The 26145-nt window shown below is 34.9% G+C and overlaps 1 protein-coding gene across 1 annotated transcript in view; it reads right to left on the bottom strand.

Moving 5' to 3' along the window:
* The window catches only part of LOC137392014 (N-acetylglucosamine-6-sulfatase-like), a 39346-nt gene continuing 13201 nt past the window's right edge, over window positions 1–26145 (bottom strand). Inside the window, exons 2-11 of the mRNA XM_068078603.1 lie at window positions 20424–20560; window positions 20107–20166; window positions 19242–19445; window positions 18962–19027; window positions 18624–18722; window positions 17513–17686; window positions 13953–14154; window positions 13069–13382; window positions 6584–6694; window positions 1–728 (exon numbers count right to left, since the gene is read on the bottom strand). Of these exons, the coding sequence (XP_067934704.1) occupies window positions 567–728; window positions 6584–6694; window positions 13069–13382; window positions 13953–14154; window positions 17513–17686; window positions 18624–18722; window positions 18962–19027; window positions 19242–19445; window positions 20107–20166; window positions 20424–20555 (1524 nt within the window). The 5' untranslated portion in view covers window positions 20556–20560 and the 3' untranslated portion in view covers window positions 1–566. The remainder of the gene's footprint in view (window positions 729–6583; window positions 6695–13068; window positions 13383–13952; window positions 14155–17512; window positions 17687–18623; window positions 18723–18961; window positions 19028–19241; window positions 19446–20106; window positions 20167–20423; window positions 20561–26145) is intronic.

A 26145-nucleotide genomic window follows, 5' to 3' on the forward strand; every position in this document is an offset into this window, starting at 1 on the left:
TATATTCTTGCTAATTAACTTTGTCAGGGTTCCGACTGTAGTGGCATAACCAATAACACTATCTGTAACGGCCAAAAATTCATAAGAATGTAATGTCCAGTCAGTTCAGTCACACAGTTGTAGTCTAGAATTCCTAGCCAAGTCTTTTGAAATGCTCTAAAAAAGCATCATTGTTTAACATGAACTTTTTTTATAAATAAAACAGACGACACAAAATTGCATAATGCGCCGCATTTTAGTACAGAATTGTAGAAGCGCCTATTATATGTGTGCATGTGTTTTAATATTTCTACAATTACATTGTTGAATTATATTAAAGTTGGGTTACATATCTAATAAATTCTCAAATTGATGTTTGTTTACTGTTAATTGTTAGAAACAAATGCATCATTATTTTGCTGCAGCTCATTATTCAACATAGTATGTATATTCAGAGTTGGCCTCGTCATTTTAATAAAAAAATACTAATTTGGTGTTAGTGCTCAAAACAATCACTAAATTTTCCTGATTAGAAACAGTAACTAAACAAAGTGCTGTTCGGTACTGGCGGACTGTCTGTAGAATGTCTACCAATTTGGGTGCTTGACATCGTGACAGGCGGTTCCAGAACACGAGGCAAGAGTGGCCAGAGACTGTTCCAATGACTCGAGTACCGACACGTCCATTGTTGAGGCGACGTTTGTCAGTTGGTGAGGATCCTTGGCTATGTCATACGCCTCTATGAATAACTAAAACAAGCAGCTAATTGACAACTTCAATTTAATCAGGAGTGCAACTGTTGGGCATGCTTGTACATGAGCAAAAGGGCATGCTTGTACATGAGCGATAGGGCATGCTTGTACATGAGCAATACAGCAATGACAAAGGCTAAATATTCTCATTAAAGCTACACAGCTGAATATCCTTTGAGCTAACTAAATAGCCTCAGGTCCTAGACAGCACATTATTACATTGTTTATTATTAATTGAAGAGTGAATAGAAGTTGTTTAAGACGGTCTCGTGTTCTGTGGGTGTGGGAATGTTAAGCCTACCTTCATAGGTAAGCATTGCTAAAGGAATTCTCAAGTCTATTCTATACTAAAGTCTATTATTACAAGCAATATTACATCTCTAATGAGATGGTGTGACTCTTTGATATGTTTTCTTTCTATCAAACTTACGATATTTAAGAATTACAAAAACTGCCAAAAGCTCCCATTTAGCTGCTCTAAAAACATAAGCATAGCAGGATCTTTCAATTGTTGCTATATATGTGGGTTATTGAGGAAACAGCAGTGAAAATGTGTAGTTAGTAGCATTGGAATGCGGCACTGCCAAAAGGCAAACAGGAGGAGGCAAATTCAAAATTCATTTTAACATAAATCTATATATAGCATCAACTGTATAAAGTTTGTAAAACTGTCATATTGCACCTCTTTTAATATGGACAACATTGAAAATCCTGACCAAAGTAAAACTAATGACACAGTGAACAAAAAGGCTGCAGTAACAAGTCAACAATGTAAAGACCTTTTTGTTGTTCAAGTAGGATCTATTACCTCTGTTAAAAGTAGGCCTTATCCCCCTGTTAAAAGTAGGCCTTATCCCCCTGTTAAAACTAGGCCTTATCCCCCTGTTAAAGGTAGGCCTTATCACCCTGTTAAAAGTAGGCCTTATCCCCCTGTTAAAAATAGGCCTTATCCCCCTGTTAAAAATAGGCTCTATCACCCCTGTTAAAAATAGGCCTTATCACTCCTGTTAAAAATAGACCTTATAACTCCTGCTAAAACTAGGCCTTATTACCCTGTTAAAACTAGGCCTTATCACCCCTGCTAAAACTAGGCCTTATCCACTCTGTTAAAACTAGGCCTTATCACCCTGTTAAAACTAGGCCTTATCACCCTGTTAAAAGTAGGCCTTATCTCCCTGTTAAAACTAGGCCTTATCACCCTGTTAAAACTAGGCCTTATCCACTCTGTTAAAACTAGGCCTTATCACCCTGTTAAAACTAGGCCTTATCACCCCTGTTAAAACTAGGCCTTATCACCCCTGTTAAAACTAGGCCTTATCACCCTGTTAAAACTAGGCCTTATCCCCCTGTTAAAACTAGGCCTTATCCACTCTGTTAAAACTAGGCCTTATCACCCTGTTAAAACTAGGCCTTATCACCCTGTTAAAAGTAGGCCTTATCCACTCTGTTAAAAATAGGCCTTATCCCCCTGTTAAAGGTAGGCTTTATCACCCCTGTTAAAACTAGGCCTTATAACTTCTGCTAAAACTAGGCCTTATCACCTGTGTTAAAACTAGGCCTTATCACCCCTGTTAAAACTAGGCCTTATCACCCCTGTTAAAACTAGGCCTTATAACTCCTGCTAAAACTAGGCCTTATCATCCCGGCTAAAACTAGGCCTTATCACCCTATTAAAACTAGGACTTATCACCCTATTAAAACTAGGCCTTATCAGCCCTGCTAAAACTAGGCCTTATCGACCTTGTTAAAACTAGGCCTTATCACTCCTGCTAAAACTAGGCCTTATCACCCCTGCTAAAACTAGGCCTTATCACCCTGTTAAAACTAGGCCTTATCCACTCTGTTAAAACTAGGCCTTATCACCCTGTTAAAACTAGGCCTTATCACCCTGTTAAAACTAGGCCTTATCCCCCTGTTAAAAGTAGGCCTTATCCCCCTGTTAAAGGTAGGCTCTATCACCCCTGTTGAAAATAGGCCTTATCACTCCTGTTAAAAATAGACCTTACAACCCCTGCTAAAACTAGGCCTTATCACCCTGTTAAAACTAGGCTTTATCACCCCTGTTAAAACTAGGCCTTATCACTCCTGTTAAAACTAGGCCTTATCACCCCTGTTAAAACTAGGCCTTATCACCCCTGTTAAAACTAGGCCTTATCACCCCTGTTAAAACTAGGCCTTATCACCCCTGTTAAAACTAGGCCTTATCACTCCTGTTAAAACTAGGCTTTATAACTCCTGCTAAAACTAGGCCTTATCACCCCTGCTAAAACTAGGCCTTATCGACCCTGTTAAAACTAGGCCTTATCACTCTTGCTAAAACTAGGCCTTATCACCCCTGCTAAAACTAGGCCTTATCCACTCTGTTAAAACTAGGCCTTATCACCCTGTTAAAACTAGGCCTTATCACCCTGTTAAAACTAGGCCTTATCCCCCTGTTAAAAGTAGGCCTTATCCCCCTGTTAAAGGTAGGCTCTATCACCCCTGTTAAAAATAGGCCTTATCACTCCTGTTAAAAATAGACCTTACAACCCCTGCTAAAACTAGGCCTTATCACCCTGTTAAAACTAGGCTTTATCACCCCTGTTAAAACTAGGCCTTATCACTCCTGTTAAAACTAGGCCTTATCACCCCTGTTAAAACTAGGCCTTATCACCCCTGTTAAAACTAGGCCTTATCACCCCTGTTAAAACTAGGCCTTATCACCCCTGTTAAAACTAGGCCTTATCACTCCTGTTAAAACTAGGCTTTATAACTCCTGCTAAAACTAGGCCTTATCACCCCTGCTAAAACTAGGCCTTATCGACCCTGTTAAAACTAGGCCTTATCACTCTTGCTAAAACTAGGCCTTATCACCCCTGCTAAAACTAGGCCATATCACCCTATTAAAACTAGGCCTTATCACCCCTGCTAAAACTAGGCCTTATCCACTCTGTTAAAACTAGGCCTTATAACCCCTGTTAAAACTAGGCATTATCACCCTATTAAAATTAGGCCTTATCACTCCTGTTAAAACTAGGCCTTATCACCCCTGTTAAAACTAGGCCTTATAACTCCTGCTAAAACTAGGCCTTATCACCCCTGCTAAAACTAGGCCTTATCCACACTGTTAAAACTAGGCCTTATAACCCCTGTTAAAACTAGGCATTATCACCCTATTAAAACTAGGCCTTATCACCCCTGCTAAAACTAGGCCTTATCCACTCTGTTAAAACTAGGCCTTATAACCCCTGTTAAAACTAGGCATTATCACCCTATTAAAATTAGGCCTTATCACTCCTGTTAAAACTAGGCCTTATCACCCCTGTTAAAACTAGGCCTTATAACTCCTGCTAAAACTAGGCCTTATCACCCCTGCTAAAACTAGGCCTTATCCACTCTGTTAAAACTAGGCCTTATAACCCCTGTTAAAACTAGGCCTTATCGACCCTGTTAAAACTAGGCCTTATCACTCTTGCTAAAACTAGGCCTTATCACCCCTGCTAAAACTAGGCCTTATCCACTCTGTTAAAACTAGGCCTTATCACCCTGTTAAAACTAGGCCTTATCACCCTGTTAAAACTAGGCCTTATCCCCCTGTTAAAAGTAGGCCTTATCCCCCTGTTAAAGGTAGGCTCTATCACCCCTGTTAAAAATAGGCCTTATCACTCCTGTTAAAAATAGACCTTACAACCCCTGCTAAAACTAGGCCTTATCACCCTGTTAAAACTAGGCTTTATCACCCCTGTTAAAACTAGGCCTTATCACTCCTGTTAAAACTAGGCCTTATCACCCCTGTTAAAACTAGGCCTTATCACCCCTGTTAAAACTAGGCCTTATCACCCCTGTTAAAACTAGGCCTTATCACCCCTGTTAAAACTAGGCCTTATCACTCCTGTTAAAACTAGGCTTTATAACTCCTGCTAAAACTAGGCCTTATCACCCCTGCTAAAACTAGGCCTTATCGACCCTGTTAAAACTAGGCCTTATCACTCTTGCTAAAACTAGGCCTTATCACCCCTGCTAAAACTAGGCCATATCACCCTATTAAAACTAGGCCTTATCACCCCTGCTAAAACTAGGCCTTATCCACTCTGTTAAAACTAGGCCTTATAACCCCTGTTAAAACTAGGCATTATCACCCTATTAAAATTAGGCCTTATCACTCCTGTTAAAACTAGGCCTTATCACCCCTGTTAAAACTAGGCCTTATAACTCCTGCTAAAACTAGGCCTTATCACCCCTGCTAAAACTAGGCCTTATCCACACTGTTAAAACTAGGCCTTATAACCCCTGTTAAAACTAGGCATTATCACCCTATTAAAACTAGGCCTTATCACCCCTGCTAAAACTAGGCCTTATCCACTCTGTTAAAACTAGGCCTTATAACCCCTGTTAAAACTAGGCATTATCACCCTATTAAAATTAGGCCTTATCACTCCTGTTAAAACTAGGCCTTATCACCCCTGTTAAAACTAGGCCTTATAACTCCTGCTAAAACTAGGCCTTATCACCCCTGCTAAAACTAGGCCTTATCCACTCTGTTAAAACTAGGCCTTATAACCCCTGTTAAAACTAGGCCTTATCACCCCTGTTAAAACTAGGCCTTATCACCCCTGTTAAAACTAGGCCTTATCACTCCTGTTAAAACTAGGCATTATCACCCCTGTTAAAACTAGGCCTTATTACTCCTGTTAAAACTAGGCATTATCACCCCTGTTAAAACTAGGCCTTATCACCTCTGTTAAAAACATTAGAATGATCGTATTTGCTAACTATATGTCATCCAGCTATAACTTAAAACATACATGCAGAGTTCAAAGCATTTATCATATAATATATGTACATAATCATACTAGATGTGCAGATCACAACTGTTCTAGTCATGTCTAGTTTAACAGCTAGTATATACAGTAGACACTCCTATAACATGACCAACCCAACCCATTCAGAGAACATTTATGTTATAAAGATTTTAGATTATACGAAGAGTAAATACATGTAAACGGCCTAATCCAATCCAAGATCCTCTCAAACTCACCCCTTTGGACCTTCAAATAAGAAAAAGAACAGACTTAACTTTTTAATTTAATGACTGCCGAACTGTATCATTATTGGTTTGTATTGACAACTTTTTTCCTCTTTTGTATCACTTTCACTCGGTTCATGGTCTATGATTACGGTTATTTTACGATACGGTTAAGGAAAACGCACACCTTCCATGTCAGTTTACATCGGTTTTTTTCTTATTTTTGACTGCAAAGTCTGCTTTGCCAAAAAAACAACAACAATGTTTCATATGTCTAGAATGAAGCAAAGCAAAAATGAATTTGCTATAACAAGAGCGGTGTCTACCTACCTGTCCGTCTATCAGTGTCTACCTGCCCGTCCGTCTGTATGTCAAAAGAGTTCAAGGTTATGATAAAAGATAGCTTTCAACGATACTCCAACTCGCCCCATTCAGATCGGTGGACCGACACTGACACCTTCACCAATCGATCGCCCGAATAAGTGTGCAGCTACTTATTATCTGTGCTTTATCGACAGACCTGACCATTTGACATGCCGAACTAGACTGCCAGGATAGTAGTATGTATAATAGAGATAACCATGTATTGCGTTTTCTGCTCCAAGTTCAGCAAGAGAGAAAGCGATATTTTCAAGGCTAACCCCGAGATTCGCATTAGTCAAATCGAATTTGAGAACTTGTCCCGACGACATTACGTTATATGGAATTCTTTATGTAGTACGAAGCAAAAACTTTACATAAATCCTTTACATTATGTGGGATTTATGTTAGCTGAGGTATATGGTTATAGGAATGTCTACTGTAGTGCCAAGCAGCAAAATGGAAGAAGGGAGGGCAAGCTACCTACCTCACTGTCCTCCAAGCCACAGTATATAAGATTTTGTGTGTCTGAAAGCCTCCTCACGCATAAGTATGTATTGTTCTGCGAGTCTTCACATACACAGTCCGGAAAACAAAACTGTCACAACCAAAACACAAGAGTGTTAGGCAAACTCGAGACCAGGCATTGTGACCAGCGATTTTACATTTTCTTTAACTAAATATCTCACTGACAGACTATTTGCATAACAATAGACATGTGATAGTTGTTAGTAAAGTACTTGTATAACAATAGACATATGATAGTTGTTAGTGAGTACTATATAATAATAGACATGTGATAGTTGTTAGTGAAGTACTTGTATAACAATAGACATATGATAGTTGTTAGTAAAGTACTTGTATAACAATAGACACGTGATAGTTGTTAGTGAAGTACTTGTATAACAATAGACATATAATAGTTGTTAGTAAAGTACTTGTATAACAATAGACACGTGATAGTTGTTAGTGAGTACTATATAATAATAGACATGTGATAGTTGTTAGTGAAGTACTTGTATAACAATAGACACGTGATAGTTGTTAGTAAAGTACTTGTATAACAATAGACACGTGATAGTTGTTAGTGAAGTACTTGTATAACAATAGACACGTGATAGTTGTTAGTAAAGTACTATATAACAATAGACATATGATAGTTGTTAGTAAAGTACTTGTATAACAATAGACATGTGATAGTTGTTAGTGAAGTACTTGTATAACAATAGACATGTGATAGTTGTTAGTAAAGTACTTGTATAACAATAGACACGTGATAGTTGTTAGTGAAGTACTTGTATAACAATAGACATATGATAGTTGTTAGTGAAGTACTATATAACAATAGACATATAATAGTTGTTAGTAAAGTACTTGTATAACAATAGACATGTGATAGTTGTTAGTGAAGTACTTGTATAACAATAGACACGTGATAGTTGTTAGTAAAGTACTTGTATAACAATAGACACGTGATAGTTGTTAGTGAAGTACTTGTATAACAATAGACACGTGATAGTTGTTAGTGAAGTACTTGTATAACAATAGACATATGATAGTTGTTAGTAAAGTACTTGTATAACAATAGACATGTGATAGTTGTTAGTGAAGTACTTGTATAACAATAGACATGTGATAGTTGTTAGTGAAGTACTTGTATAACAATAGACATATAATAGTTGTTAGTGAAATACTTGTATAACAATAGACATATGATAGTTGTTAGTGAAGTACTTGTATAACAATAGACATATAATAGTTGTTAGTAAAGTACTTGTATAACAATAGACATGTGATAGTTGTTAGTGAAGTACTTGTATAACAATAGACATATAATAGTTGTTAGTAAAGTACTTGTATAACAATAGACATGTGATAGTTGTTAGTGAAGTACTTGTATAACAATAGACACGTGATAGTTGTTAGTAAAGTACTTGTATAACAATAGACACGTGATAGTTGTTAGTGAAGTACTTGTATAACAATAGACACGTGATAGTTGTTAGTGAAGTACTTGTATAACAATAGACATATGATAGTTGTTAGTAAAGTACTTGTATAACAATAGACATGTGATAGTTGTTAGTGAAGTACTTGTATAACAATAGACATGTGATAGTTGTTAGTGAAGTACTTGTATAACAATAGACATATAATAGTTGTTAGTAAAGTACTTGTATAACAATAGACATGTGATAGTTGTTAGTGAAGTACTTGTATAACAATAGACATATAATAGTTGTTAGTAAAGTACTTGTATAACAATAGACACGTGATAGTTGTTAGTGAGTACTATATAATAATAGACATGTGATAATTGTTAGTGAAGTACTTGTATAACAATAGACACGTGATAGTTGTTAGTGAAGTACTTGTATAACAATAGACATATGATAGTTGTTAGTAAAGTACTTGTATAACAATAGACATATGATAGTTGTTAGTAAAGTACTTGTATAATAATAGACACGTGATAGTTGTTAGTGAAGTACTTGTATAACAATAGACATATGATAGTTGTTAGTGAAATACTTGTATAACAATAGACATATGATAGTTGTTAGTGAAATACTTGTATAACAATAGACATATGATAGTTGTTAGTAAAGTACTTGTATAACAATAGACATGTGATAGTTGTTAGTGAAGTACTTGTATAACAATAGACATATGATAGTTGTTAGTGAAATACTTGTATAACAATAGACATATGATAGTTGTTAGTAAAGTACTTGTATAACAATAGACACGTGATAGTTGTTAGTGAAGTACTATATAACAATAGACATATGATAGTTGTTAGTGAAGTACTTGTATAACAATAGACATATGATAGTTGTTAGTAAAGTACTTGTATAACAATAGACATATGATAGTTGTTAGTAAAGTACTTGTATAATAATAGACACGTGATAGTTGTTAGTAAAGTACTATATAACAATAGACACGTGATAGTTGTTAGTGAAGTACTTGTATAACAATAGACATATGATAGTTGTTAGTAAAGTACTTGTATAATAATAGACACGTGATAGTTGTTAGTGAAGTACTTGTATAACAATAGACATATGATAGTTGTTAGTGAAATACTTGTATAACAATAGACACGTGATAGTTGTTAGTGAAGTACTATATAACAATAGACATATGATAGTTGTTAGTGAAGTACTTGTATAACAATAGACATGTGATAGTTGTTAGTAAAGTACTATATAACAATAGACATATGATAGTTGTTAGTAAAGTACTTGTATAACAATAGACATGTGATAGTTGTTAGTGAAGTACTTGTATAACAATAGACATGTGATAGTTGTTAGTAAAGTACTTGTATAACAATAGACATGTGATAGTTGTTAGTAAAGTACTATATAACAATAGACATATGATAGTTGTTAGTAAAGTACTTGTATAACAATAGACATGTGATAGTTGTTAGTGAAGTACTTGTATAACAATAGACATGTGATAGTTGTTAGTAAAGTACTTGTATAACAATAGACATATGATAGTTGTTAGTAAAGTACTTGTATAACAATAGACACGTGATAGTTGTTAGTGAAGTACTTGTATAACAATAGACATGTGATAGTTGTTAGTGAAGTACTTGTATAACAATAGACATGTGATAGTTGTTAGTGAAGTACTTGTATAACAATAGACACGTGATAGTTGTTAGTGAAGTACTTGTATAACAATAGACATGTGATAGTTGTTAGTGAAGTACTTGTATAACAATAGACACGTGATAGTTGTTAGTGAAGTACTATATAACAATAGACATATGATAGTTGTTAGTGAAGTACTTGTATAACAATAGACATGTGATAGTTGTTAGTAAAGTACTATATAACAATAGACATATGATAGTTGTTAGTAAAGTACTTGTATAACAATAGACATGTGATAGTTGTTAGTGAAGTACTTGTATAACAATAGACATGTGATAGTTGTTAGCAAAGTACTTGTATAACAATAGACATATGATAGTTGTTAGTGAAGTACTTGTATAACAATAGACACGTGATAGTTGTTAGTGAAGTACTTGTATAACAATAGACATGTGATAGTTGTTAGTGAAGTACTTGTATAACAATAGACATGTGATAGTTGTTAGTAAAGTACTTGTATAACAATAGACACGTGATAGTTGTTAGTGAAGTACTTGTATAACAATAGACATATAATAGTTGTTAGTAAAGTACTTGTATAACAATAGACATATGATAGTTGTTAGTGAGTACTATATAATAATAGACATGTGATAGTTGTTAGTGAAGTACTTGTATAACAATAGACATATGATAGTTGTTAGTAAAGTACTTGTATAACAATAGACACGTGATAGTTGTTAGTGAAGTACTTGTATAACAATAGACATATAATAGTTGTTAGTAAAGTACTTGTATAACAATAGACACGTGATAGTTGTTAGTGAGTACTATATAATAATAGACATGTGATAGTTGTTAGTGAAGTACTTGTATAACAATAGACATATGATAGTTGTTAGTAAAGTACTTGTATAACAATAGACATGTGATAGTTGTTAGTGAAGTACTTGTATAACAATAGACATGTGATAGTTGTTAGTAAAGTACTTGTATAACAATAGACACGTGATAGTTGTTAGTGAAGTACTTGTATAACAATAGACATGTGATAGTTGTTAGTGAAGTACTTGTATAACAATAGACATGTGATAGTTGTTAGTAAAGTACTTGTATAACAATAGACACGTGATAGTTGTTAGTGAAGTACTTGTATAACAATAGACATATAATAGTTGTTAGTAAAGTACTTGTATAACAATAGACATGTGTTAGTTGTTAGTGAAGTACTTGTATAACAATAGACATGTGATAGTTGTTAGTAAAGTACTTGTATAACAATAGACACGTGATAGTTGTTAGTGAAGTACTTGTATAATAATAGACATATAATAGTTGTTAGTAAAGTACTTGTATAACAATAGACATATGATAGTTGTTAGTGAGTACTATATAATAATAGACATGTGATAGTTGTTAGTGAAGTACTTGTATAACAATAGACATATGATAGTTGTTAGTAAAGTACTTGTATAACAATAGACACGTGATAGTTGTTAGTGAAGTACTTGTATAACAATAGACATATAATAGTTGTTAGTAAAGTACTTGTATAACAATAGACACGTGATAGTTGTTAGTGAGTACTATATAATAATAGACATGTGATAGTTGTTAGTAAAGTACTTGTATAACAATAGACACGTGATAGTTGTTAGTAAAGTACTTGTATAACAATAGACATGTGATAGTTGTTAGTGAAGTACTTGTATAACAATAGACACGTGATAGTTGTTAGTAAAGTACTATATAACAATAGACATATGATAGTTGTTAGTAAAGTACTTGTATAACAATAGACATGTGATAGTTGTTAGTGAAGTACTTGTATAACAATAGACATGTGATAGTTGTTAGTGAAGTACTTGTATAACAATAGACATATAATAGTTGTTAGTAAAGTACTTGTATAACAATAGACATATGATAGTTGTTAGTGAAGTACTTGTATAACAATAGACATGTGATAGTTGTTAGTGAAGTACTTGTATAACAATAGACACGTGATAGTTGTTAGTGAAGTACTTGTATAACAATAGACATATGATAGTTGTTAGTAAAGTACTTGTATAACAATAGACATGTGATAGTTGTTAGTGAAGTACTTGTATAACAATAGACACGTGATAGTTGTTAGTGAAGTACTTGTATAACAATAGACATATGATAGTTGTTAGTAAAGTACTTGTATAACAATAGACACGTGATAGTTGTTAGTGAAGTACTTGTATAACAATAGACATGTGATAGTTGTTAGTGAAGTACTTGTATAACAATAGACATGTGATAGTTGTTAGTAAAGTACTATATAACAATAGACATATGATAGTTGTTAGTAAAGTACTTGTATAACAATAGACATGTGATAGTTGTTAGTGAAGTACTTGTATAACAATAGACATGTGATAGTTGTTAGTAAAGTACTTGTATAACAATATACATGTGATAGTTGTTAGTAAAGTACTTGTATAACAATAGACATATGATAGTTGTTAGTGAAGTACTATATAACAATAGACATGTGATAGTTGTTAGTAAAGTACTTGTATAACAATATACATGTGATAGTTGTTAGTAAAGTACTTGTATAACAATAGACATATGATAGTTGTTAGTGAAGTACTATATAACAATAGACATGTGATAGTTGTTAGTAAAGTACATACTTGTATAACAATAGACATGTGATAGCTGTGAGGTAGTGGGAAGTATAGTGAGGTAGTCAAAATATCTATCATAAAGATGAGGAGTTGTCCTCTTACCTCAAGACTATAATTAAAGATAAACTTGCACAAAGTTATTACTAGTTTTCATCAGAAAGTATGAGTATTTTTCTATCCTTTGGGACTGTTTGTAATGTTTGAGGTGGCCTGATGGCCAGGATGTTTTAAGATTATAACTGATAAAGCTTGATCACAATTCAAATGCTCAGGTCAAGCAAAAGTGCGATGAAGACATCTATAATTTCAAAGAGACCAATAGAATGTAGACGAGCAACGCTACAACTTGAACAGCCATAGCCAATATCAACAATCACAACAATAACAACTAGTCACATCATTTCACACTTATTTGTATTCTGAGAGTTTTAATCGCAATCAAGTTTTATTGATTTTCATCTTGAAACATTCTGGCAGTCAGATCACTTGAAACATTAAAACTAATTGCGATAAAAAATACTGATACTTTCTAATAAAATCTGCAAAAATTTGACGCAAGTCTATTTTTAAATTTTGCGGTGTTCCCTGGTTATCCTTTGACCATAACTAAAGTTTGTTGGTGCCCACCATTACCTCAGAGACTCCAACTAAATCTCATAGATAATTTCTCATCTACTAACTGTAACAATACAAAGACATACGCTCATGGGTTGTCCGTTATATTGAGGACACTGTGGCTGGCTTAAGGTGTACTCCCCGGTGTGTTCGACCAAAAAGTCTGTTCTGTCGACCACACCTCTTGATGAGCCTAGTAAAGCTTCCTTGAAAGATTGTCCATCCATATATTGAGGTGGTGTTACGCCTGCCAAGTCCAGAAAGGTGGGAGCCCAGTCAATATTGACAACTAGCTCCGTCTTCACTTGAGCAGGCGCCACACCGGGTCCTCTAACCATGAGGGGCACTCGAATGTCAAATTCATAAAGCTGCCTTTTATTAGTCGGCAGAGAGAACTGACCTGAAACAGAAAAAAGGGATGTTCTAAAAACTGAACAGATCTTTTTGAGCAAACTTGTCACCCTCATCAGAACTTACTAAAAAGTCCAACATTCAAATTCCTCATTCATGCAGTCGGCTTTGGAAAGAAACCATTTAATAAAAAATTATCAGGCTTGTACGCATGAAAATTTCGAAGAAAATTTCGAGTAGATAAGGGATTTATTTGCTAAAGGCAGCAAGTAGAATAATTTGTGAGAACATAACTAAGCCTTACACTTGTACAAACACATAATCAACCTCAGTAACAATTCAAAGAAGGAATCGGTCAAGCTTAAATCACTGGGACCATGCGATCACGTGTCATGCAAGCACCTTATGAAGGATTGCGGAACTGTTGGTTAATGTAAAATATTAAGGAATACATACTTACAAGCTATTGTTGCTTAGCTATCGGGACACAAAGTGAAGATGTTATACATGTATTTACAAGTAGAAGCAAAATCCTATTAGTATCGCGATTGCATAAATGCTGATGTAAAAAACAGCGAAAATATGATAGGGAATGTTACAAATAAATAACCAAACAAACCGAGGTGAAACCCATGGTCAGACGCAAATATTATATAAGTGTTGTTGAGGAGTTGTCTTTTGTCGAGAAGTGTGACAATATCTTCTATCATGTCATCTACGGAGAGCAACGTTCTCCATCGGTTTCTGAAGGTCTCATCCAAATAGATCAATGATTCATTACTCATCGGGCTCTTAGTCTGTCGTATCAGCCAGTGTTTATCCTGAGCAATCAAATAACATCTCAAATGAACTAGCTATCTCTTTTCTCGCCAAACCTTTCATCAGACAACAGATAGAAGCAAAACTACCAGGTTTTGTAGATACAAAAAATGTACTCACGATAAATTATTTTTACAGATCTGTATTCAAGTAAGGGGGATTTACCATCCATCTCTTACTAAGGTGACAATAGAAAAAGCAGTCTTTGCATGAAGAGAACATATTAAACTGATTTACATAGATTTCATGAATAACAAAAGAATAGACATCAAAAGATACCTTTTAGCATATATGTTTTAAAAACAGCTTTGACTTTAAAATCAATAATTGCGTTAATTGATTCTTTACTCTATTGTGTTGCATGAACCAGAGTCAACCACTGTAAAAACCACTGGTGTTAGCTTTCTACCGCATTTCATAGAGTGACGTTTGAATAAAAAATGGTCTGAAAACCCAAGAATGACTTCTGTTGTATTGCTTTTTAATCACTTCCACATGAAAATATCATATCCAAAAGCTGTCTGCCTTAACATACGTGTAGCTCACATTGAATCAGCTGAACCATTGGATCTTATTTATATGTAAAGTAAGATATATTGCTAAGAAAGGTAGTAGCAGCACTATGAAGAGATAGTGATAAGCTAGACACATAGATGCTGTTCTTTTGAATGTTCCTTGACTACCCTGAGTTTTAACTGTGAAAACTAGCTACCTTATTAGAAGATGCGGATGGCTCTGATGTTAACAGTGTGCTCATCTCACTAGGATCAATGTTGTCTGTCTCCAAAATAACAGACATAACTTGAGATGATCACAAGATGCAAAACAAATAATTAGGATTGGCATTTATAAATAAGTAAATGATTTAATTGAAATCTCTCTACTCATGGATGAGATGATTTGCTTTATTTTTGCAGCAACCACAGCAATTCACCAGTATACTGACGTGCTGTATTTGAGCATGAAGTTTAAGATTAAACTTATTCAAAATGGGGAGTGCAAGTCGAAGGAATCGGAGATGACAAGTTTTAATTCCTGCTATACGATTTAAGATCTGCTACCATTTGGAGCTGTTTTTACCAATGAATAGCATAGTGACTACTGATATGTAATCCACTAATAGACCTCTAGAAGTTGTCCATTAAACTTTACATAGCACTTAATGCTTATAGGCGATAAGGTCTGGTTATAAACTTGCAACTTATGTAGCGTGTACTGAAAACATGAGTTTGAGAGAGCTTGCTGGTTCAAATGGACAAACAATTAATTAACATAAGTGAGACTCTGCTTACATCATTAATAGCTAATGATCCCATAACCTACTGAAAGGTTGTATTGGAACAGAGCAGTAATCATAGAGGTACAATTATAGAGATAAACATAATCCTATTAATGTCAAAACTTTGTGGACAACAATGTTGCTTGTTTTTACAGTTTCAGATACAATATCTATCGGCGAATAATTGAAAACTGCAAAATGTTTGCTTATTTTAACAGACCTGTCTTACTGCAGTTGTCAAATGATGTCTCGTTAAACGCATGTGAGGTAAAATTCACCATCCATAAAGGCTCAATCATTTTAAGATCTTAAAGCTACTAGAATCCTTTCTGTTCAATTCGCTGTCTTAAAACTAACTCAAAGACTCAGGCTAATTTATGTTTGCAGCTGATACTTAACAATTCACTACTTATAGAAAGTCGTGTACAGTAGACGCTCCTATAATGTAAACCTCCTTCTAGATAAATTCCACTCAACATAAAGATTTCACGTTAATTTTTGTTCCGCATTATTTTAGAAATTCCATATAATGTAAAAGGTCAAGTCAGTACAAGTTCTTAAATTCAATTAGAATCGCAATAGCGCCATAATTCGCCTCAAAAATACTGTTTTTTCTCTTGTCGCACTTTGCAGAGAAAATGATGTACAGTGAAACCTCGGTTCTCGAATGCTTCGGTTTTCGACCAACTCGGTTTTTGATCAAAAAATTTGAGATTTGTTCGTCTCAGATCTCAAACATAAATTTGGTTCTCGGCCTAACTGGAGCATGCGCATTGGATTAAACTTTCGGAACAGCTCCAGAAACAGCATGGAAACATTCGTTAACAAAGGGAAAAGCAAATTACCGAAGAGATTTGCTAGGGAATCAACTTCTTTAGTCGATTTACCCTAAATTGTTTTGGATGAGGATTCTCCTTCAAAGATGTGAAGTAAACTGTTGCTGTGAAGGAAGTAAACGTGCCATTGCTGTTTATATATTATTTTTCACACGATTTTGATGTAACTGATCTGTTGAATTTTTTGTTGTTTCATTATCAATTTATGCAATTTTTGGTTTTGTATCGCAACCTTTAACGTTTTTGATGTTTAATGAACAAAACATGAAATGTTTACTTTTTGTTTTCTCTTTCATCATCATAGATAGAAAATATTTTATTAAAATTAAACACGATCTATATATACCCGTTTTTACTTATAGTATGCAATATACAGTACAGTTTATGGCGTAAACTGCTAAAAAATGCTTTACCGAAGTTGTTTTCTTTGGCTGGAACGGATTAAAACTAACATACAGTAATTCTAATGGGAAATGGTTTTCAAACAAACTTCTGGAACAGATTATGTTCAAGAACCGAGGATCCGCTGTATATGATTATATCTATTATATATACTAGTACCCTAACAGCCTAGTGAGCCGTCAGAGACTGTCAGGTTTGCTGATAAAACACAGAGAATAAGTAGCTGCATAATTATTCAGAAATACATAAAGACCGGTTGGTGCAGGTGTTAGATTGTCAGTTTACTAATCTGAATGTCATGAGTGAGAGTCTCGTTGAAAGCAATCTTTTATCCTTATCTCTAGCCATGGCTTCGAACAAACATACGCCGCTTTTACTATAATAAATATATATTTCTGTTTTACTTTATTTTGGACATACAATAAATATGATTTTCCTTTGCAGCATAGACCTTACTGTCTAGAAAAGTAATAAAATCGATTAACATTGACATTAAAGCTGTGGGCTACCTTTAACGTAACATGAAATTATTGTAATCATGAACCTTAAATCGAGTGAAAGTGAAAAAAAAGAGAAAATTTACAAAGTATACAAACCGATAATACCAGTTATTATATTTGTTCAATTAGAAAGTTAAGATTTTTTTATTTGTAGAGCCAAAAGGGATGAGTTTAGAAAGATCTTGAAATAGATCAGGCTATTTACATGTATTTTACGGTTCATATAACATGAAATCGCTATAACGTAAACGTTGTCGGAACAGATTATTCATGTCGTAGAAACATCTACTGTACTACAGAAAGTGTATGAACAGTAGACCTTCAACTTTAATAAATATCTCACCGCTCCTAATTTGTTGAAGCTGGCGGTTCTGGGGGCAGACATGCTGGTAAACAGTTGACTATACTGAGGCGCTGGAGTGTAGGGGTGGTGTGGTGCTGGTACAGAAAGCATCATAAAGAATGGGGAATCGCTGTCATGCTTGCGTTGAGTGAGAAATCTGGTGGCTTTCCGATTCTGTGAGATTAATACACATAAACTTAAGAAGATAAATGCTGGGCACCTTGAGTAGCACTGAGTCCACCAGCTAAGTTTTAGACATGAAGATGAGCTCATGATCACTAATGGTGAATCTCCTCACACATAACCTGCATGTATATGAAGTTATTAGCAATGATGAAGCATGCGCTGCCTGAGTAGCTACAACAAGATAACTAGACGAGTCAAGGAGAATCAGCTTTGATATTTTGATATACAATCAAACCTCACACTCAGTGCTAATTAGTACTGCTACTTGCTTTATATGTCAAGACCATCGATGTTGGACAAACATTCTGATGAAAAAAATTATAAGATAAGATATCAATTCATTCCAAAGCCAAAAATAATAATAAATACTGCAGGTAGTTACAAATAACATCAAAAAAATAAACTATATAAAATTATGTAAAAAAAATTTTAAGCCTAAATCACATGTATTAACTTAATAAAGTAATATCCTGTAAAAAGAAGTTTTTATTGTCATTTTTCATGAGGTCATGTCAGTAGAAGTGTAGGCTCAAAGAAGTGCGAGTTCAGATGTAGAGTGAGTGCTAGAAACCTTGGGCATAACTTACTCAATTTACGCTATATACAATAAAAAGTAATATTATCGATTTTCTTTTATTTTTACATTTTATTGCTAAGTTCCACTAGCTTTTTTATTTTTACTGACGAAACTGCTTCGAGAAATCTTGTACAAAAAGGTTTATAACAAAAACTATAAATATTTTCTCAAATTGTACATAAATACGTCAAAAGATTTGTATAGAAGTTAAGTTGATCATGTAGATTACAAGCATTACAAATAGTTGAAATGTAAGTTGCGCAATAAACAAATGTTTAGTCTGACTCTGATATGAGCTATTGCGAACAGGTTGAGATGAGAAAACACAGTAAGCTGGTGACAACATACGATGACATCAGTTAGGTAGTCAGTAGCATAGCTGTCTCCATGCTTCTCCTCCTTCCCATTCACAGACAAGGAATAGTTATAGTAGACTGAATTCCCTTTCTATAAAAAGATTAGAGTTAACTCAACATTTCCAAATCACAGGCTCAATATTTACAAGAGAAGTGGATAATACACTGTAGATCTATTCTATATTATTCCGTAATTTTATATCTATTGTTAGAAAACTCTGTGACCTAAAGACCATCAGAAATAAAACCAATCAGAATTAAAGGTAAGTAAACAGATATAGCAAATACATATATAAATTGTTACTGAAGTGAATACGAATGGAAACTTACGAGTCCATTCCAGTCATCCCAACCAGGAGGAACATGCCCTAATCCACCAACAGAATCATCTCCATACTTCAAAACATAAACACAGTCATGGATACACTACTATCGAAATATTCAAAAACAGCTCAGTGAGATCAGATGTGGTTATAGATGCTCTCAGTAAGTTCATAAATGGCTACTGATTAATCAACTATTATTTGAACAAAAAGGCCAAATTAATTAGCTAAAAGCTGCGTGTCTTCGCTTGCAACATTCATCTCACAGTCTGCAGCAGGATACATACCTGGTTGAGGTATTTTCCAGCATAGAAGGTGGTGTAACCAACTTTCTTAAGGTTGGTAATGAATGCCCTCTGCTCTGGTCCTTTCTGCCAAGCGTTGCTACTACAGTTCCCATCTATTGAGTCATTGAAAGTCTGGTGGTTGTGTACATATGTACCGGTGAGAATGCTGGAGCGGCTCGGACAGCACAGGGGTGTAGTGACAAACTAGAAGCGCAGGAGCATAGAAAGCACAATGTCTCTGGCAACTGTTGCCAAACATACATTTACAGAAATGCGATAGCGGGATAAAATGGAAAAGGACGAAGAGTAATGCAGTGGTAGACTGCTACAACTTCAAGGTACTAGTGGGAGATCAAAACTATAGCAGAGTTTTGACAGACCAGATCCAGAGTGGTAGGTAGAGGGTCGACAGTTTCACAATCATAACTAAATAATAATTAAATTACAAAATAATTAAAATTACAAGAGTATACTAACAGGCTAAGGGTGTACAGTAAAAAATGGGAATCTCAGAGGTGCAGTCAATGACTATAATTACATGGTATGTGTGGTTAATTAAAAATAAAAGGAACATGTAGTCAACAACTACAGTTAATAATAGGGGTGTATCAACGAGCCAGAATCACCAGGGAATGATGAGAATCACAGACATGTGTAGAGGGATTGTAATTGCAGGAGTGTAGTAAGAGACTAGAATCAAAGGGGTGCCTTGAAAGATTAGAATCCCAGAGATGTAGTGAGATATGAGAAGTAAACCATTAAAATAATGAGAAAGTATTGACAAACTACAAGCACAGAAATATGATGGCAGAAATTATAGATGAAATGGCTCAACGCTATGATGAGGGAAAAGATGAAAACTTACTGCATTGCTGAAGGTAGCACCCTGTGATCCTATATACTTGCGAAGTTTAGCCATAGGACCCTGAATACAAACAAAAATTTGTAATTTCACTACAGAACTGCAGATTTTTTTACACAGCATTTTTAAGCAAGTTATTGGAGGAAGCCAACAGTAGGCAAAAAACTCATATTTCGTACTATGCATTCGTGCATAATACTTTCATGAACAAATTATACACAAGATGTTTGTTATCTCATTTTTATTTGAGTTTGAGAGAGAGCAGTAAAACATAAAAACAGGGAGGTATGTTCAAAAGTTAAAGGACACTCACTACTCACCGTTCCATTGAGAAAAATATCTTGGTCATCTGTGAGAATGAAGACTATATTTGGCCTGCCAGCAACAATCCTTACGCATATTGCACCAAGTATACTACATAGAGCCAAGGCTATTGCCAGTTTTCTCCCCATGCTATCTGTGAACAATTTTATATATGTATATTGTTATAAACACTCCATATAGCCAGCAAAATTCCATTGCAGATAAATTAATAACTTATTTGAAGTTCAATTGTTTTCCTCTTACGTGTGTACCTAATCACTTTGTAGTTAGAAATCAGGTTCAGTATATTAAATAGACACAACTTTGAACCTTCAACTCTAAAACAGTGTAATTAAATGGGCTGGGTGCATTTCAAAGCCCTATAAGCGCTCGACGTAATACATTTTGGGAGAGAATACCCATCTGCTGCAAGGTTGGGATTAAAAGAAAAGTAAATAAAACATCGCCTAACCAAAAATTTGAACTGTTTTTAGAAGCTAGTCCAAAGCCATAGAAGATGTACTTGCAAAAAGATCTTCTGAATTGAACACTTGATTGTGTCAATGACAAATGGAGGTTAATTAGTTGACTGCTAACAAGTTCAGTTACAGAACTGGTCAGGTAGCTGTGGTAATTTATGATAGCTATTCAAGCAGATGGCTATCACTGAATATCTTACTAAAATCCTAATGCTATTTACCCAGAGCAGCTTCCTGCTGTAAAGCAGACATTATTAAGGAATTATTGTTTCCAAACACCTTCATTCCTTAATTGTATATCTATACTACAGAATGCCTGGCATCGCATGAGTAATAAATGGGTGCATGAGTAATAAATGGGTGCATGAGTAATAAATAGGTGCATGAGTAATAAATGGGTGCATGAGTAATAAATGGGTGCATGAGTAATAAATGGGTGCATGAGTAATAAATGGGTGCATGAGTAATAAATGGGTGCATGAGTAATAAATGGGTGCATGAGTAATAAATGGGTGCATGAGTAATAAATGGGTGCATGAGTAATAAATGGGTGCATGAGTAATAAATGGGTGCATGAGTAGTAAATGGGTGCATGAGTAATAAATGCGTGCATGAGTAATAAATAGGTGCATGAGTAATAAATGGGTGCATGAGTAATAAATGGGTGCATGAGTAATAAATGGGTGCATGAGTAATAAATGGGTGCATGAGTAATAAATGGGTGCATGAGTAATAAATAGGTGCATGAGTAGTAAATGGGTGCATGAGTAATAAATGTGTGCATGAGTAATAAATAGGTGCATGAGTAATAAATGGGTGCATGAGTAATAAATGGGTGCATGAGTAATAAATAGGTGCATGAGTAATAAATGGGTGCGTAAGTAATAAATGGGTGCGTGAGTAATAAATGGGTGCATGAGTAATAAATAGGTGCATGAGTAATAAATGGGTGCATGAGTAATAAATGGGTGCATGAGTAATAAATGGGTGCATGAGTAATAAATGGGTGCATGAGTAATAAATGGGTGCATGAGTAGTAAATGGGTGCATGAGTAATAAATGGGTGCATGAGTAATAAATGGGTGCATGAGTAATAAATGGGTGCATGAGTAATAAATAGGTGCATGAGTGATAAGTGGGTGCATGAGTAATAAATGGGTGCATGGGTAATAAATGGGTGCATGAGTAGGAAATAGGTCCATGAGTATGATGGGTATTACTGAAAATATCATTTCATAGTTTTACTATTATTAATTTTCGAGTGATGGTCAATTTTGTGCCAGGCTTGGTCAAATTTTTGTGTGTCATGACGAGAATTGGTTTACCGCAGTAACCCTAAAATTAGACTTTGAGCAAGAAATTAGGCAAGAGCTACTAATAAACGTAACTGAATGTCAATGACATGCGACAATGACTCAAGGGCAGGTATAAAAGAGGGGCAAATCAAGGAGCAAATCAGATCAATCTGGAGGCAGAGGAAAAAAAGCCAAGCCATGGAGAGCGGCTATTAGAAGCCTGGGATAACCAAAGGAGCCTGCAGCAAATAGCTTGCAGGGTATCGACTCATCCAGTAAGAAATATAGAGCAGGCACAACTCACGCAAGAAGGTGGCAAGCCAAAAAACCAAAAAAAGAAGAGTTTTAGCACAGGAACTTTGAGCACAGGGTGTGCAAAAAAACACCCTGTGCTAATAGAAAAAGCCATCATTATGCGCCCATTAAATCTCATTGAATAGGAAATAAGCAATTAGGGCTAAGTATACAAGCATATTGTTACTTTGGCTTGGGTTATCAAGTATTGCTAGAACAATTATTTTAACCATTTGAAGATAAATAGAGCTTGAACCTACTTAAAAAAAGCACTGGCAAGGTGTTTTCGATTGTAAGAAAATTACCTCCAGATAGTTCAGAGCCTTATGATCTTGGCCTACTTACATATAGATTGAACATCGATATCTAGGCTCACTATTGGCAACAGTACGATACTGTCATAGAACAAATCCAAGAAAAATTATAGAGCTGTCGATCTTCATTGAATAATTCATTGGCTCAATTTTGCTTTATAGCAACAGCTTAGTTTTTGGGGCAGACGCACCACTTTGTCTACATCAAAAAATGACCTTGGAACAAATTGAACTTGAGGTCCAACGACTAACCCTCACACATAAAACCGTTGTAGTATATCTACTCAAAAGAAACAAAAACATTACATTTTTATATTATCCATTTGATAATAAAATTTAAATAGCCAGAATAACTAAATAGAACAAAGATAATTATACACTATTTTATTATTCGAAAAAATTTTCCTTGACAGCATTAATTGCATCACTTGGGTGTTGAGAGATCCAGCTATTCGAATGAATCCAAATGGGAAACAGATGACAACAAGAAAATTATTGAGAATATAATGAAAGATGAGGAAAGAATGTAGTTTTAGAAAGAGTAACTTAGTCAAACTTTTCTACTTGATATGTCCAATTGCATTCAATCCAATGTTTCTAGCAAGTTTTACTTGTGAGTAATCATAAGCAAACACATGACTCTACTGCTACTTAACCGTTGATTTTTCTGTAGCATTTCACACAACATTATTTGTGGTTTTCATTAGTCCATCACTATTGTGTGTTTTATATCATACTAGCTGTGCTACCTGGCATTGCCCGAGTATTAAAAATCAGCTTATAAACAATAATAGGTAATGAGAGTTGCCTGCCACTTGCTATTAGCCTGGTACATTACCAATTGATAAATTGAGGAAGTTTACTAATATGAGCTACTTTGCTTATGACTTCGCATTGTGACCGAACGCAGCAGCCCATTTGCTCCCATATAGCGACATACCATAAAACCTCTAATTGAACGCCGCCTCCAATTAACCGCTACCCTAAGAGAAGGGTTGAAAAATAGACCGCCACTCTCTAATTGAACCCCCCTCCTCCATTTGACTGCCACTTTGACATTATTTGATCTTTTCGAGCCCATAATATCAACTGAGCAGTAGAAAAGTGTCCACAAAATCTTATTAAGGGGGGTTATGAGCATCGATCCATTGTGAGCTGTGTTAAGATAACCGCAAGGATGCTATTAAATAACATGCTATAAATCTGCATATTTATAAGTTATACAACAATAATCTATCAAATGATACAAATATATATTAATGAGCAGGTGACATAAGTGAACCATACTTATATTACATGCAGAAACAAAAATTTACGTTTTTAAAACAAAAATTTACTCGGATAGCTGCGTTCTGATTGTTGTTTTCGATAGAACTAACATCTTCTAGTTGTCCAATATCTTCCACGATATCGTCTGACCTCAACTCTTCTTCTGCACTGCTGAACTAGTCAATATTAGCGTCCAAACAATTTTTTTGGCAGAGCAAAACCTTCACGCGCTGCATTTAGCACTAATGCAACGCATAAAAGTTTGCTTGTTAAAGGTTTGCTTGCGTAACTTTTGGTCCAAAACTTATGAACCAGTTTTTATATGCACGTCCTTCGAAGTATTAGGACCCCGCTAAATCAGAGACTATTAGCCCGAGACAGTTAGTAGTTATTTCTATGGCGTTGCTTTCAAAGTTCCATCTCCCATCATAAATTTAAATCATTTTTACATATGTACCTGTACTTCGAAGTACCAGGACCGCATTAAACAAGGAAACACTATTAGCCTGAGACAGTAATTATTTCTATAGCATTGCTTTAAAAGCTCATCTACTGTCGTGAATTTAAGCCGTTTGTTTTATAAATGTAAGCTACTTCGAAGTAGAAAGACCACATTAATCAGAGAGCTACCACTAGCCTGAGACCGTTATTGATTATTGCTACGGTGTTGCTTTCAAAGTTTTAACGAAAAAAACAACAAGCTTTGGAGTTAGATGAGAAAATTAACTGATATTGATATAAACGATTAATTATTAACATTCCACATAAAAAGCTAGTTTTGGCTGCAAACTGTAGCAAACATATCAGTGAGTGCAATGAGCTTTTATTCAACAATGTTAAATATAGACATAAAATAAAAACATGTTTTCAAATTTAGAATGAGATAAAACTTGAAAATTCCAACAAATTGCAAAAAAGGACACAGGCTTTAATATTATCGAACGTCAATTGCAAACAAAAGATATCAACTGGAAGAGATATTTCGCAGTTTCTTGATGCACATTTATAAAGAGATCTTTGACAAGTTAAAGGTAAGTTAGCAGATTTATTGAATTCAAAATGTTCAATATCAGTCCACCGAAAAAAGAGGGCAAAATATAGGCAACATACGTTTCGCCCGTAGTTGGTCTAAATTTATGTTCCAAAAAATCTGAGCCATTAGAAAAATAGACCGCCAGCCTCTATTTGAACGCCACCTCTAACTGACCGCCACCATTGAGGAAAGGTTGAAAAATAGAGCGCTATGGCGTTCAATTAGAGGTTTTACGGTGTATTGCCTGACAAATCTACCAAGCTTGTGTGGTTTAGTTAATATGGTGTCGGACTGGCGAATGAGAAGTTTCGAGATCAAATCTTCTGCTTTATGGATTCTTCATTCCAAGATTTAAAATAGCTATAGCTAGACATATACAACGACGACAAACCTTGAGAAATATATATATAGATTAAGCGTTTTTGTTGCACGTTTGCACGTCATACGATTCTATTATTATGTCTTCACATCCGTTTATCATTGTGTGTATGACTTTTACCAGCAAGTAGAACATGTGTTTCTGGGATAAGCAACGGTCATTGATGGTGAACACAAAGGTGTCATACACTTACACTTGCTCTAATACACTGATACACTTACATAAATTTAAGCACTCTGCACAAAAATAGTCCGATAATACACAGGCTACAAATGTTACCACCTGGCTCAATACTAGTTACTACTATAGAATTAGTTGTCTAAAACACAGAATTCCAACTCACCAAACGGCTTTGTTTGTGTATTAATTTTCTATAAATGCATTTGCATATTTATATATATAAATCTCAAAGTTTGTGGTCGTATGCCGATCCGTGTCTGCCCAGCTATAGCGATTAAATTTATTTAGCAATGAAAAATTTGTATCGGAGAAGATTTGATCTCGAAACCTCCCATTTACAAGGCAACAAGTTAATCCATTAAGCTACACGGGATGCAATGGATTCATTGGGCGATATGAATCAATGTCACTAAAGCTTGCTCTCACATTTTTTATTGGTAAGTTTAGTAATACGGATACTAGCTTACTAAAATTAGCCAATGGCAACTAGATTACC

This window comes from Watersipora subatra, chromosome 1 (assembly GCF_963576615.1).
Source record: "Watersipora subatra chromosome 1, tzWatSuba1.1, whole genome shotgun sequence".
Taxonomy (NCBI): Eukaryota; Metazoa; Bryozoa; class Gymnolaemata; order Cheilostomatida; family Watersiporidae; genus Watersipora; species Watersipora subatra.